The sequence below is a fragment of the Suricata suricatta genome, chromosome 11, assembly GCF_006229205.1.
Source record: "Suricata suricatta isolate VVHF042 chromosome 11, meerkat_22Aug2017_6uvM2_HiC, whole genome shotgun sequence".
Lineage (NCBI taxonomy): Eukaryota > Metazoa > Chordata > Mammalia > Carnivora > Herpestidae > Suricata > Suricata suricatta.
The window spans coordinates 47875591-47890411 of record NC_043710.1 but is presented as its reverse complement, the minus strand read 5'-3'; the positions used below and the strand labels follow the sequence as shown (position 1 = coordinate 47890411).

The window sequence follows — 14821 nt, the reverse complement described above, 5'->3', positions numbered from 1 at the left end:
AATTAAATAATGTTGAAAATTCAAGATTCTGCAGAAGAAAATTACTGTGAGGCCCACTGTGCTGACCAAATGCGATCCTGCAGTAGCTGGAGACGGGGATTTGTGCAGCTGCTCCTGGCAGTGGTGTGATGACTAAGAGAATGAGCCCACCCTTAGTGGTGCCGCTCATGTCCTCAGAGCTGCGGCAGTGCCTGACCTGTGGAGAGTGGGCAAGGAAGGCAAACACGACCATCTGACTGCATGGCAGCCCACCTGGCCCCTGGACACCTGTGGAGGCAAGGCCACTGGGAAGTAGCACCCTTGGCAGTAGTGACTCAGGGTCTGTGAAATCTCCTTTTCATAACAGAGGGTGAGTCTCATCTGCCAAGGAGATCACATCTGGCCTGAACTCTCCAGGCCCTAACACAGGGCCCAGTAGAGCGTCCGAAGGCACTGTTGAAGGTGCTAAAACCAGCACTGTGCATTCACCACAGAGTGGAGGCTGGCAACTAGGAAGGCCGTTCATAGATCCACATTATTACACCTGTGGAAGTGCTTAGTTCTTATCTTTTTATTTCTAATTCTTTCTGCTTTAAGTATTTTTTAAAATGACCCATGCTCAGAACCCAGGGTCTGGGGATCAAACTCAGGTCACACAGGCTGGAAAAGGCCTTGCAGAAGCAGAATCCTTCCAGGTCTCAGGTGGATGCATGGTGCCTGAAGGGCTCTCCCACCCTCCCTTCCTTCTTTCCTGTGCTGTCTGGTCACAGCCTGGATGCAGAGGGCTCCCTTAGGGAGGGCTGGGCAGGAGGAAGCTGAAGTTTCGGTAAGGCAGCCCGTTCTATGGCCTCCTTTCCGCCACAGCCCCCTTGAGGAAGAGTGAGAACCAGGAAGGACAGATGAGTCTCACCTGAGCTGACTTAAGTCCAGCTCAGCCAGCCCTTGATGTCTCCAAGACATCTGCTCACATCAGTGAGAGGCGGTGGGACTCACTGCCATTCACAGCCCACATCCACAATGCTGGGAAAGAAAAACCAAGTTCAATTTACCAAAATATCTGTATTATCTATAAAAATTGAACTCTAACGAGTCACTGCTACTGGAGGCAGCAATATTCGACTATGTTGGCTGCACATAGTCCCACCAGCCCACAGGCAGAACATGGCACTGAGTGGCATGTGGGCCGGCTCATTTGTAAGGCCTCAAGAACCTGGACACTTTGGAACGTAGCAGTCGGATGAAGGATCTTGGAAACATCTCCCGGGATTCCTGGGCTGTGTACTTGAAATAGTTCTGGGGGTGGGCCAGGACATCAAACAGAGCCTTGATCAGCTTCTTATCCTAAAAAAGAACATAAGTTTTGTTACTGGGCCAAAATACTTAAACAATCCAACATTTTGCCAATGGAACTATAGTGCCCCTGTGTTGAACAGTAGGTTGATGAACTGAGAAACACTTTGTGCAAATTGCTCCCTCTGATTTTTATCTCTTCTCCAGTTTATATTTTCCCTAAATATCTACAAAAAAATATGGGTTACGTTTTTAGAGGAAAGTTTAATATATAAAAAATGGTTTTCTTTTTCTAAACCAGATGAGATACAACAATGGAATCTGGGGAATATTTATAGGGTTAGTGAGATGGCAAGTGTCTGATAAATGCTTATAAGCATCTAAAATTTGGTGGTGTCCCTGGGTGGCTTAGTCAGTTATACGTCTGACTTCAGCTTAGGTCATGATCTCACAGTTGGTGGGTTTGAGCCCCGCATTGGGCTCTGTGCTGGAGCCTGTCTTCAGATTCTGTACCTCCCTTTCTCTCTGATCCTCCCCTGCTTGCTCGCTCGCTCGCTCTCTCTCTCTCTCAAAAATAAACATTAAAAAATAAAATAAAATAAATTTGGTGAACATTAACCTTGAAGGAGAAACCAGGAGCCATTGATCTTCAATTATTTGGAGACTGAACCTGGAACCTGATTTGCCATGGGCTTGGATTTATGGTAAGCAAGTTTCCCACTGGTCTTCACACTTTTCCAAATTAAAAAAATTTTTTCACTTGACAACACTGAAGAAAGCTACCTGAATTTTTTTTTTTAATTAAGTCTGGTGAAGATGTAAAACTGATCTCAGCCTGGAGCAGGTGTAGTGTCTAAAAGGTGGAGCAAAAGGAAGACCTGCCTCCAGTGGTGCCTGGAGGCTCCATGGGTGACTGCAGGGTCCACCTTCGCTATGTACTCACCTTCAGTATTTCCTGATGGTTCTCAGACGCATAGAGCCTGCCATCTCGAACTATATCTTCAATGAGTTCCTGGTAGTCCTCTGTTGGAAGAAAGGACATGACTGACATTCATAAGATTTAGTTATTTCCAAACTCGCTCTTTCTTTCATTTTTAAATAAGATTCTGAAAAACGTCTCTTCTGCAGCTGCTATCAGAACAATGACCACTGAGATACTGAGAAGGTGATCCAAAGAGGACTTCCATAGACTCCCACCACCACATCCTCTCACCTTCCAGCTTCTGCACCCATCATTTCTGTTCCATCTTCCCTCAGATGAACCCTCTGTGCATCCAGTCAACATCTTTCCTCTACTTTGTCCACTGGCTCCATCTTCTCTCACCAAGTCAAGGCATTGTTCCATTAATTCTGCCCTCTCTCTCCTACATGATGACATTTTCTCTCTCTGTTGGGCCTTCCCATTAGCATGTAAACATGCTATTGTGTCTTTGATCCCCAAAAAGTCCCTCCCTTGACCTCATTTCTCCCTCAGCTTCCATCCTACATTTCTGCCCTCTTTATTGCAAAATGCCTCAAAAGAACTGTCAACACTCACTGTCTCTGGTCACCCCTCCTCCTCCACCCACTTCTTCACTCAGCTTCCAGTACACCATGCTTTCTTCCTCCTACCTCACTGGTCACTGGGTCTGAGGTTCCTTTGCTATTCTTCCTCCTCTCTCTGACTTCTTACTATGGGAGGGTCTCAGGGCTCAGAGCTTGGTTCTCATCTCTTCTATCTATACTTGCTCCCTGGTGAGCTCACCAGCCTAAGGGCTTTTCTCTCCTTCTCTACCTTTCTCCCCTTCTGTCCTCCCTTTTTTCTTTCTGCCCTTGTATTATGTAAAACAATCAAGCTTTTTAGTACCAAGCAAGACTCTTTCCTTTTTTTTTTTTTTTTTAGATGGGGCTGGGGGTGGGAAGAATTTCATTGGTTAAGGAGAGAAGACAGCTATGTTCATTTTCTTTTTAAAAATTTTTGGTGCTGATGTACGTAGTAAATGCAATACACACCATAAGCTGTTTCCAAATCTAAATCCTCACCTTTCAAAGTCTAGCCTATTTCCTAGTCATAATTCAAACCAAGAACATGCAAAACACAATCTTTTCCAAATTCCAGGCTGAAAAGAATGCCTCTTTGTATACATATCATGTGCAAACAAAACCAAACAAATCAGAAGAACATCACTAGAACTGTGTGGAAAGAGTCCTTGAGAAAGTTTCTCCTAGTCAAGTGATGGTAAATGAAAATTTATTAACTATTTGTTAACTATTGATAGTTCTCATGGTTACTAATTTAATACAGGTACAACTTCACTGGTACTCTATTCATGTGGCATCTTCCTTCTTATTCTTTTGTTTTAGTGAATATCAAGTATGAGTGAGAGTACATCCTATTTATCTTGAATTCCTTTGTTGCAGAGTCTCTTCCTTAGAGAACTAGCTCCTTTTGATGATGGTGCTCATCACAAGGAGGACCAGTTGCTGTGTGATGTTCCAGTGTAAGAGAAAACAGAAGCACTGTTTGCCACCAGACCAAATGCTCCCAGACTGCTTTTTTAATTTGTATTTTTTTTAATGTTTATTTATTTATTTTGAGAAAGCGTGCAAGTTGGGGAGGGACAGAGAGAGAAAAAAAACAGAGGATCCGAAGCAGGCTCTGTGCTGTCAACACAGAGCCTGATGTGGAGCTTGAACTAATGAACCATGAGATCTTTACCTGAGCCGAAGTCAGATGCCCAACCAACTGAGCCACCCAGACACCACAGACTGCTGTCTTTTAAAAATAGTCCCTCTACGATTAAGAACTACCGTGTTTCATCCCTCACTTCAACTGTCATAAGGGAAGCAGTCAAGAGTCGTAGGTAAGAACTCAGGTGCTAGAGTCCCAAAGATCTCTGCCACTTTGTCCTCCTGTGATGTCAGGCCAGTTAGTCTAAATTAATCTCCAAGCCTGAATAGCCCTGTCCACAGAATCAGGAAAGAATTATATCTATGGCAATTGTGAGGGCTGTGCAGTGTCAAAGGCACTCAGCACGTGCCGGGTACTCCGTACATGTACTAGGCACACTTTAGCCACGACTACAATTCTCCCCGTCCTCCAGTGCTCAGTAAGCCAGTCTGTAGCAGCCTCACCTGCCCCTTCTAAATGTGATTCCTACTCTTCTGGGCTTGGAAACCAGGTATCAAGCTTGTCTAAAATATACGTTCTTTAAAAAAAGATGTAATAAGCTCTCAGTAAAGACCTAAGAGGCTTCTATATCACGAACACTGCCGTTTTCAACTGGTATCTGCCGGGACATGTGTAAGACACACTCTCACGGGCCTCACCAGGTTTATGTGTCATTTCCCTGGTGCAAGCTACAACTCTTTATTTGAGAAAATGAAAAAAAAGATCAAGATGTTTTCGTGTGTCACAAAAGCAGAATTGAGAACAGCCAAGCTCAAGTACATGAGCTTTAATGATATTTGTTTTGGAATTTCCATGTCTTTTTTGGTTCCTTCACTGATTCCAGATACGGGAGGCTGTCGGTTGTCTGCTTTCAGGTAGACGAGGTGCTCTGTCTCTCTCAGCAGAGCCACGTGGATGTCCACCTAGGGGGCTGATCCTCAGAGCCTTGATCAGGGATTTGGCATGGTTTCAGGCACAGAGTTGATGATCCTGGCTTTTATTACATGATAGAAATGTGAAATGCTTTTATAAAATTCATAGAACACTCTCTTTTCAAAACCTACTTTCAGCACTTGTCTAAAAACCTTTTGATGGCTCATGACTCTCTGTAAGATTAGGTCTACCCTTCTGAGTTTAGCACTCTAGGCTCTTTGACATCCAACTCCACACACTTCTAATCTAATTTCTTCCTGCTAAGTCCCATGCACCCTACCAACTGACCAAATCAGGCCATTAATCAGTTCCAACACATGTCAGGTACTCTAGCCTTTGGCCTAGATCATGCTCTCTTCCAAATGTTCTTCCCACTATATAAAAAACAAACAAACAAACAAAAACCTCATATGTCCTTTCATGGCCCAGATCTCTTGAGATTTTGCTGTCTTCTTTCCAGTTCATTGTGTTCTAAGTAAATGTTTATTAACCAAGTCCCAAACCCAGGTAGGGCCCCAGGGCTCACATGTGCTACCCCTTCACCTAACAAGAGGCAAATGAAACCAGAAAAGTCATATGATTTGCCCCAAATTACACAGAAAATTAGTAGCAAAAGCAGGACCAGAGCATGGGTCTTTCTCCCCCGCTCCTCAGGATTCCATGTAATGAAAGTCACAGTCATAATTAGCTAGTATTTATTGAGCATTTACTATGTGCCAGGCACTGCACCAACTCCTTTATGGATTATCCTATTGGACTCTCACATTAGGTCTAATGATTATCCTCATTTACACATTAAGAATATGAGGCTCAAAGATGGTAAGTAACATACACAAAGTCACTGAAGAGATTAGGTCAAGGCTGACCCATGTTCTTCTATACTAAACCATGCTCACTTTTATTTATTTTCTAAAACATCTTTTCATCCCTGTAGTCAGTGTCCCCAGATGCCTGTTAAAATTTGGCACTTGTGAGTCAGCAGCGTCCTTTCTCCTTATCCCACCTGCATTTCTGAGCACGTGTGCTTCTCGGTAATCTACCAACAGGCCCAGAAGTTGGTTCTACTGAAAGCAGAGAAGCTCCTTGGGCGTGATGCAGCCCAAGCTTCACAGCACTTACCGTCATATGTCACGTATGGGACCTGGAACCCTTTGGCACTGTTCCCTTCATTGGACTTAAACTGAATCCACAGCTTCTTTGACCTGGAGGTGAAGGCAATGGGGCGTTCGTAGGTCTGACAGGTTTCATATGTTGTCACAGAATTGGATGAAGCTGCCAAGGGAAGTTAGAGGGGGGCAGGGTTCAGGACTCAGCCCAAGCAGCAGACAATGAACACTCATCTTTTCAAATACACCATAAAACAAGTTATGCTCCAGAGTTCTCTGGGCCCAGCTTTGACATCATAGGAGCCAAGGTCCTGGGAATAGATTAGACTCCACTGGTGACTGCAGGCTGCCAGGGAAGCTAACTGAAAGGCCCATGGCTGGCAAACAGCAGCAGCTCAGGCCATGGTGCTCACTGCAGGGGTTGAGGAGAGGTCGTCCAATTCCACAGCTACCTTCTATCATCCAGTAATCCCCACCAATCCCCACACGCTTCCTGAGACCAGCTGGTGCAGTATGCATTTTATGGACTTTATCTCACTTAATCCTCTGAAAATCATCAGAAGCTGGTGCGGTTGTTAACTCATTTACAGAGAGTTTAAGCATTTACCCAGGCTCACAGAGCCAGTATGTGGATAAGTCAGGATTCAAATCCACACCTGACTTCAGACACTGTAACCACTAATAAGAGTGGGAAATCGTGGCTCCCTGTGTCATTATTCTAGGTGCTTTATTATGAAGTCATTTATTCCTCATGATAACTCTATGAGGTAGCAACTATTATTATCTCCTTTTAACATATGAGGAAACAGTCGCAGAAAGATCCAGAATGTATGTCCAAGATCACATAACTAACAAGAGGTGAAGCTAGGCTCAGATCTAAGCAGTCTAGCTGCTGAGCTCACTCACTACACTGCCTTGAAGTTGTGTTGATGGCAGTGTCCCTTACTGGGCACTGGTCATACATCAGGATCAGAGGAGGGTCCCTCCTGGCTGGACTATGACCTTAGCTTTGGTCAGTTCCAAACTGCAAGTCGTTTCCCATGGTGAAACAAGTGTCTGGGGCCAGCCCTACATGAGCTTCACTGACTCTGTGTGATGTTGTGGAAGAGGGTCCCCAGTGAGCCCAGAGGGGGAAGACTGACCTGCAGAATCACAACCTCTGGGATTTAGCAAGAGGCCTCAAGTGCGTTTTGTCTAAATTTTGTTTCTTGGCAAACACTATAAACTCATGTCCCATCTCCGTTCTAATACAGAGGTGACCCTCTAGGCTTGCTGCTCACATTTAAAGCTGGGGAGCATGCCAGCAGGCTTCCACACTGCTTAGAGGGGAGGGGAGCAGAGGGAGGGGACGCACAGGTTTTCCGCATCACCAGGTAGTCTCCACAGTCATCTTCTATGGGCAGGAAGATCTCAGGGACCACAATCAAGATTCGGCGCTTGGGCGGTGGGTTGATGGTCCATGTACACTCTGTGTTGGCTGGATAATTGCCTGGGTAGTTTGGGGATTCAATGTATCCAGTGAAATCTCCCAGCTCCCCTCCACATCTTCTGTCTGGAAGAGGAAATGCCATGAGTCATGAAGGCACAGCACTGTTGTCACTCTGTCATGGCCACCAGCAGCTCAGCAGAGGAGAACCGCTGCATCCCTTTTGCCACTGAGGAATGGCACCATCCCAGGAATCAGTGTGCCCTGCAATGCCTAGGGTCCCCCATGGGAGCCCAACTACACTAACTCCCCACACAGAGCTCACCCCACTGAGTTCCCCTCTGAGTTACCATTTTCTTTTTAACTTGAAGGTGCTCAAGATGAGAGGAAGGCATTTGTGAAACAAAGGATGAATTTAGTTTTCAAAATTTTGCTTACAAAGTCTAAGTGACTGGGGAACCTATGACAAAGAACCTCTAGGTCTTTCAAAATAGGGAGAACAGAGCTGATGCTAAGTAGAGGATATGTGACCCCTTCCTAGAGACCTTTGATGAATTTATGATAGCCATATATACTCTTTCTATTTTCTTTCTGGTCAAGATCACATTTTATTTTTGGTGCAGAAGAAAATTCCAATTAGGTCTCAGTCAATAAGAGGGGTTTGCTGGTACTCACCTCTGGGAGCAAAGGTCAGGGGCATGCGCGTGCGCACACGCCCACACCACACACACACACACACACACACACACACACACACACCCCTCAGCCATATCTGTATTCATTGAATCTCCATTTGTCCAATAAATGTTAGCAAAAGCTCTGGGAGTTCAGAAACGAGAAAGATGCAGTCCTTGCCCTCAAGGGACTTATTGTATAAAACTGTCAGGTATATCTATGCAGGAAAGGAAGTTGAAGGGACTATCTTTTTCCCTAGTTGTAACTGGGAATTATTTTATTTTTTTTAATGTTTATTTATTTTTGAGGGAGAGAGGGTGTGAGTCGGGGAAGGGCAGAGAGAGAAAGAGACAGAGGACCCGAAGCAGGTTCCATTCTGTCAGTAGAAAGCCTGATGTGGGGCTTGAACCCACAAACTGTGAGATCACGACCTGAGCCAAATTTGGACACTCAACCGACTGAGCCATGCAGGCGCCCTGTAACTGTGAATTATTATTCCCATTAGAAAAAAATCTTCTCCTTGCAGTGGGTGGAGTGAGGAGAGCCATAGGGTTGAGAAGGACTCAGCTTCAAATCCGAAGGACAGCCTGAGGATCTGTGCCATGTGGTTCCTAAGGCCCAAAGAAGGGCTGGGGATGGGAAGACAAGGAAACAGATTTCATCTGCATAAAGGGAAAAATTTTCTAACACTATGAACCTCAACTCCAAACTCCTCCAGTTTGGGAAGGTCTCCTTGGTCCCCTACACCACTGTGATAATGACAATGAGTTAGCTGAGATTTACTTCTGACCTTTACTGGAGAATTTTACATAACAGTTAAAAACCAAATGCAGCTAAACATATAGCAAGTCTTTGAGTGATCTGCTCTCCATGCCTGCAGAATACACATAAAATTCCTTTGTGTGACATTCAAGGCTTCCCTTCCTGCTCTACTTCAGATTCTGCTCAGACATTCCATGATCCAGTCCAGGGAGATCTCTCAAAAAGACTTTCATTTTTTTGAGTCTGTGCTTCCTTCCAGCTATTGTCTTGGGTATAATGCTTTTTCTCCTGCCCTCCCCCCCCAATGCTCTCCATCAAAACCTTCTCATGCCCTCCAGAAGCCTTCCCTCATCTCTCTTGCCCTTTCCACTGTAATCCTACAGCCTGTGCTGCCTGCAGGGCCAGGGACTTTTTCTGTTTGGAGGGCCTGGCACATGACAGGCCCTCAAACAATGTTTGCTGAACTGAAACTCTGCCTGTGGGAGGAAATTTCAGCAAGTATAGCTTGTCAATGTGCCTGGAGAAGTAGCCAGGATCAACATAGGTAAGTACCTGGGAGCCAAGCCCGGCTCTCCTTCAGCGCCCACCTGCAGTGTGTGAGCTGGGCTAACCATGTCCTCATGGTTCTCAAGGCTCCTGGGACCTCTGTACCAACCCCCAGCCCCAAGTAGACCCAGGCATCTCCTTCTTGGTCAAGACTGTAAAAGCCTTAGCGAGGCCTACCTTTACACTGAGTTATGTTTGTGGAGCCATCAAAGTCAGTGGTAGTATTTCCTGGGCAAGAAACACAGTTATTTTTTCCAAATTCAGGTTGATATGTTCCTGCTGGGCAGCGAATACATCGGTGAGTGGTGGTGTTGTAGAAATGTCCAGGTGAACATTGAACTGTGGGGTCGGGGGGAGGGTGGAGAGAATGAAAAAAATATTATATTTTCATCAACGTTCATATAAAAGCTTTCACAGCTGATGAAATTAATTTGTATGCCCAAATAAAGTACTGCTTTCCTACTAATCTGGGGCTAATCAACACTCAATTCCCTAAATAGCCAGCTTGGGTGGAACCTGTGACTCACAACACTGAGAAAAATACAAAGGGATCAAAGTATGGGTGTATCTTCAAAGAGTTTACAGTCCATGCAGAGTCAGGCATAAATGAGCACAGCCTGAGTTCTCATGCAGAGCACATTTGTGAGCTATGAGGTTGCCTAACCGATGTTGGGTCCTGGGAGAGGTGGCAGTAGGGCTCTGGGGGAGAGCAGGACCTATATGGTAGGTGAAACCCAGGGGGAAGGTGCTGAGAGGGAGGAAGGCTGGAAAGAAGGAGCCAAGAACCTGTTGCACAAAACCTGCTCACCTCTCCCAGACTAGTCAGCCCTATCTGAAGGGGCCCAGGTGGCTGGGGAAGACCAGATCTAAGAAGTTCCCTCTACAGCCCACAGGAGTGGGTGGCGCTGGGACCTGACCATCCAGCCACTGGGACAACCACACAAGGCACCTCTGGGCTGGGCTTGATAGGAGTTTTACCAGACTCCCATGGTTCTCAAAAGGGAAATTCAGTTCTGGAAAAAGACAAGCTGCTCAGTCCTCACCTCTGGTTTCACAGTCCTGGAAGGAAGTGGCTCCCAGGTATTTGGTAGGGAGGCCTCCTCCACATGGGAAGCAGGAAGTACGGCCAGCCTCAGGCTGGAATGTGCCCAGGGCGCAGAGTTGGCAGGGTGCAAAACCATCTGCAGAATATTCACCAGGTTGGCACAGACCTAAAAAAACCAATGACCCTAAGTGAGCAAGGCCCCCTGGGCAAACCCTTTTGCATCTCTTTGTAGATGAGCTTGGTCAGATCTGTTGCCCTGGGCTGACCTGAGCTCCCACCTCCATGAGAGGACCCCTGTCCTGCCCTGCCACTGACCCTGAGTAGGTAGCATGTGAGTGCCTGATGTTTATACACAAGGGTGCAAAGCACAGTGCAAAGATGGAGACCAAGGAGCCGATGTTAAGTGCTTCCAAAGTATGGAGCAGGCCTGGGTTTGCTTAAGGCTCCAGACTTCACGGTCCTCAGACAGCCCCTGCAATGCAGGGACCCCCAGAAAGGGTTCTCTGCTCTGGAATCATTCTGGTAATCCAACCCAGAAGTACACTCTTATCCAGCTGACTACATCCTAGTGATACGAAAGACTGAGAGTCTCCCTGTTTTACCAATTATATATACTAAGTTACATCTTATACTAGAGTGTCCTGGCCTCCCTCTACTAAATCCAACCAATCTAATCCACATTGATAGAGGGACCCGGTGGCATTGACTTTAAACACCTTACTTTATTATTTTTTAAGTTTATGGCAAGAAGCACAGCCATAAACCAAAGGATTTCTAAAAGCACATGTTCCTTAGGAATTAACTTGTCATTGCCAAGATAATATGAAAATCTGTGGACTCTTGTACTGCTGTTCATCTCTCCCTTATTAATTTTCATAGCCTTCTTTCTACCCATAAGTTATAGATACAATGACATTTAGTGAACACACACCAAAGAGCTGAGTCTGGAATCTGTCAGACCTATGTTTTGATGCCAAATCCTCCACTCCTTGGCTGTGTGACCGTCAATGAGTCACCTCAACCTCATAAAGGTGTGGTGATACAGCAAGCAGAGGCATAATTAATGTAATATACTTTGCATGATGGCTGGCATAGGTAAGTATTCAATAAGTGTTAGCAATTATTATTATTATTATTACTACTACTAATATTCTTATTTTTTTGTAGGAAAAAATGGTTTTGTACATGGGAAGAAACAATATAAATTCAAAACTTACAGATAAGGATTAGCTCTATCACTCATCTCTTTAAAAAATTTATATGAATATCCAGTCAAAACCAACAGGGTATCTCCCTTGAAATGTTATCTATACGAACTTCCAAGTAGACCACAGGACTGTATACTGTCTTGGAATGTCCTCAGAAGGCTCTGTCATTCATCAGGTAACAGAGTAAAAACCCCAGAGTCCTTTTCTTTCAAACAGAAAAGGGAAAAGACAGAGGGATGGAAGAAACTATTCAAACTTCGTCTTCTTTCCTTGTGGCTTGTGGTCTCCCTCTTCTCCTCGGCCTCCTCGGAAGCCTCCTCGCCCTCCAAAGCCTCCCTGGCCTCTGCCACCAAATCCACCTCAGCCTCCTCTGCCACCACCTCGGCCTCCAAAGCCACCTCAGCCTCCACCTCAGCCTCCACCGCGGCCTCCAAAGCCACCTCAGCCTCACCTTCACCTTTCGGCTTGGCCCAGTCCAGAGTAACTTTGCTTATTATAAATATATCTTCTTAAGGTCACATACAAATATAAATAGATGCTCCAAAGTACCTCCTTATCAACCTTGCAGTTGGTCCTAGGATTTCATAACAGGCCAAAAATATGGTAGAAGTCACGCAGTTAGTCTGAGGTTCTGATTTTTAAACCTTTTGAAGGACCCCACAGCTGAGTCTGGAGCCATGTAGGTGGGAACTAAAGCTGGCTTTGGGAGTCACTGGGAGGGGAAGCAGGGGCCACCTGCTCTCACCGCAGACATCACCTACAAACTGCTGTGTCAGATCACACCTTCTATGTGAGCCCACAGAGCAGCAATACAGCTGGCCCTCCTTCCACTGAATGAAAGGAAGACATTTATTAATAAAATAAATAGGAAACAGCACATAAAATCTAAGTAAACTTGGCTCCAGAGTTAACCTAAAGGACATGAAAAACTCTTCACAGGGTTTTAACAAAATCACCAAATGGTTACCCTTTAAAAATCAATAAGGTATGAATTTGAGACCAAAGCTGGACAAATAATGAGAACCACTTTCTCCATTGTAACACAATATACTGGGAGATCACTCAGGTCTCAAGGTATATTTATTTACAATGAGTGAAGTGTGCATCAGCAACACTTACACCTTTTTTCCTGACAATGCCTTCTATCAGCTTTTCATTTATTTGTTCAAGAGAGCATCAGCCCAGCATGTGTTGGGCACCAAGGTAGGCGCTTGAGCCAAAGATGAACCCAATATGGTCCCTGCCCATAGGAAGCACATGGTGCACTATGCATTGTCTGCACTGAAACATTACTTACATCTTCCATCTAAGCAATATGGGAGACCAGACGAATATGAAGGAGCAGATGGAACCCTTACCTCCACATTCAGACACATTCCAAGCTTCTGAAGTCTTCAGGGCTCCAGGATTTTCTGGTCTTGGGCACGGTTCACATGTGATTTGTCCTTCCTCATTTTGGAAGGTTCCATTTGGACATAAAATGCAGCGTTCTTGTGCTCCATCATAATATGTCCCAGCCCTGCAACTGACTAGCCAAAGTGGGAAATGATCTGGTCAGTGGGGAACAGAGGCCAAGGAAGGATGAGTACAAGAGGTAACAGTAAACAGATGGCATAGACCCCACACTCCTTCCTACAAATACCTGAATACAGAATGTGTACCACCTTGGGTTTTCTGTGCACACCCTTCTGCCAGGATCCCTGTGGCCTGCTATTAGAGGTGTTTAGAGGTTTTCTCTCCCTAAACCATGAACTCCTTGGAAGCAGGGATCACAGTAGTCCTAATTATGTTTGAGCACAAGCACTTGACTTTTCCTATTTCACAGAGCTGTCAGAAGGATTATAAAGTGAAAATCATTCACTGAACATAAGCCTAGTGCTAAAGGAACAGAAATGAGGGTACTATTAATTCTGGCTGATGGCATCCCTGAAAGCATCCTAGAGGCCACATTTGTGTGGGACCTTAAAGGATGAATAGGATCTCCCCAAGAAGAAAAGAGGGCAGGTCACAAAAAGTCATGCATGACATACAGGAGGAGAGGGAAGAAAGGAAGTTTGGGATAGATTTTTAAAATGGAATGCCAGGCATTTGGATTTTATTCGTAAGGTAGAGAGACCATTGAAAAAGCTCATTCTCAGTGGCTGGCAGGAGGGTGATCTCAAGAGTCTTACCAATAAGCTTTCCAACATAGCACACTTCATGTTTGTAATAAAATTAATATGTTAGAAAGAGTAAACCATGGTAAATGTCTCCTGAAAGAAAAAACTACAAGGAAATTAATAAACTATGCTCCTGACTTTATTTCTGGTATTGTTAGTTATTAAATGTAGATTTATATCTTATTTTAGAATATGAATAGAAAATAAATATGCTTAATTGGTTCTTTAATATCATATTCAAGCATAATAACCATAACCATCAAAATAACCTTTCTAATGGCTAACATTTACTAAGTACTTACAATTTCCTGTTCACCATGCCCAAAGCTTTACATACATTATCTCATATCCCCAAAACAATCCTATAGGGGCACCTGGCTGGCTCAATTGGTAGAGCATGTGACTCTTGATCTCAGGGGTCATGAGTTTAAGCCCCATTTTGGGCACGGAGCTTACTTAAAAATGAACGAACGAACAAACAAAACCCTTAGGATCCAACAACCCTAAGGAGTTAGGTGCTATTATTAACTACATTTTACAGAAACAAAGACTTAAGGACATGAAATACTTTGGCCAAAGTCCCAGGCTAGTCTGTGAAATACACCTACCATGAGATTAAGAGTTTGGGATTTAAGTGGGAGAAAGATCTCTAACAAAAGTGTGGACTGAACCATAATTCAAGACTTTGCCAAGGATTCTCTATGTGGAATCAGGGAAGTTTGACTAGAATAAACGTATTTTCTCTCTCTTTCTTTTTTTTTTTTTTTTTTTGGTCTATTTATTTATTTTAAGGGGAGGTCGCATGGGAGGAGCAGAAAGAGAGGAAAAGAGAGAGAATTCCAAGCAGGCTCTGTGTGGTCAGCATGGAGCCCAATTCAGGGCTTGAATTGGTTGAAGGCTTGAACCATGAACCATGAACCATGAGATCATGACCTGAGCTGAAACCAAGAGTTAGACTGAGCCACCCAGACCTCCTTCTCTTTTTTAATGTTTATTTATTTTTGTGAGAAGGACGGGGGGGGGGGGGGGGGGGGGGGGGGGG

The 14821-nt window shown here is 44.7% G+C and overlaps 1 protein-coding gene across 1 annotated transcript in view; it reads right to left on the bottom strand.

Annotated features, from left to right (window-relative positions):
• Positions 1 to 528: 528 nt before the first annotated feature.
• The window catches only part of SCUBE2 (signal peptide, CUB domain and EGF like domain containing 2), an 85454-nt gene continuing 71161 nt past the window's right edge, over positions 529 to 14821 (bottom strand). The window contains exons 18-24 of the mRNA XM_029915564.1: positions 12979 to 13149; positions 10411 to 10578; positions 9545 to 9706; positions 7313 to 7510; positions 5972 to 6124; positions 2213 to 2292; positions 529 to 1320 (exon numbers count right to left, since the gene is read on the bottom strand). Coding sequence (XP_029771424.1) covers positions 1168 to 1320; positions 2213 to 2292; positions 5972 to 6124; positions 7313 to 7510; positions 9545 to 9706; positions 10411 to 10578; positions 12979 to 13149 — 1085 coding nt within the window. The 3' untranslated portion in view covers positions 529 to 1167. The remainder of the gene's footprint in view (positions 1321 to 2212; positions 2293 to 5971; positions 6125 to 7312; positions 7511 to 9544; positions 9707 to 10410; positions 10579 to 12978; positions 13150 to 14821) is intronic.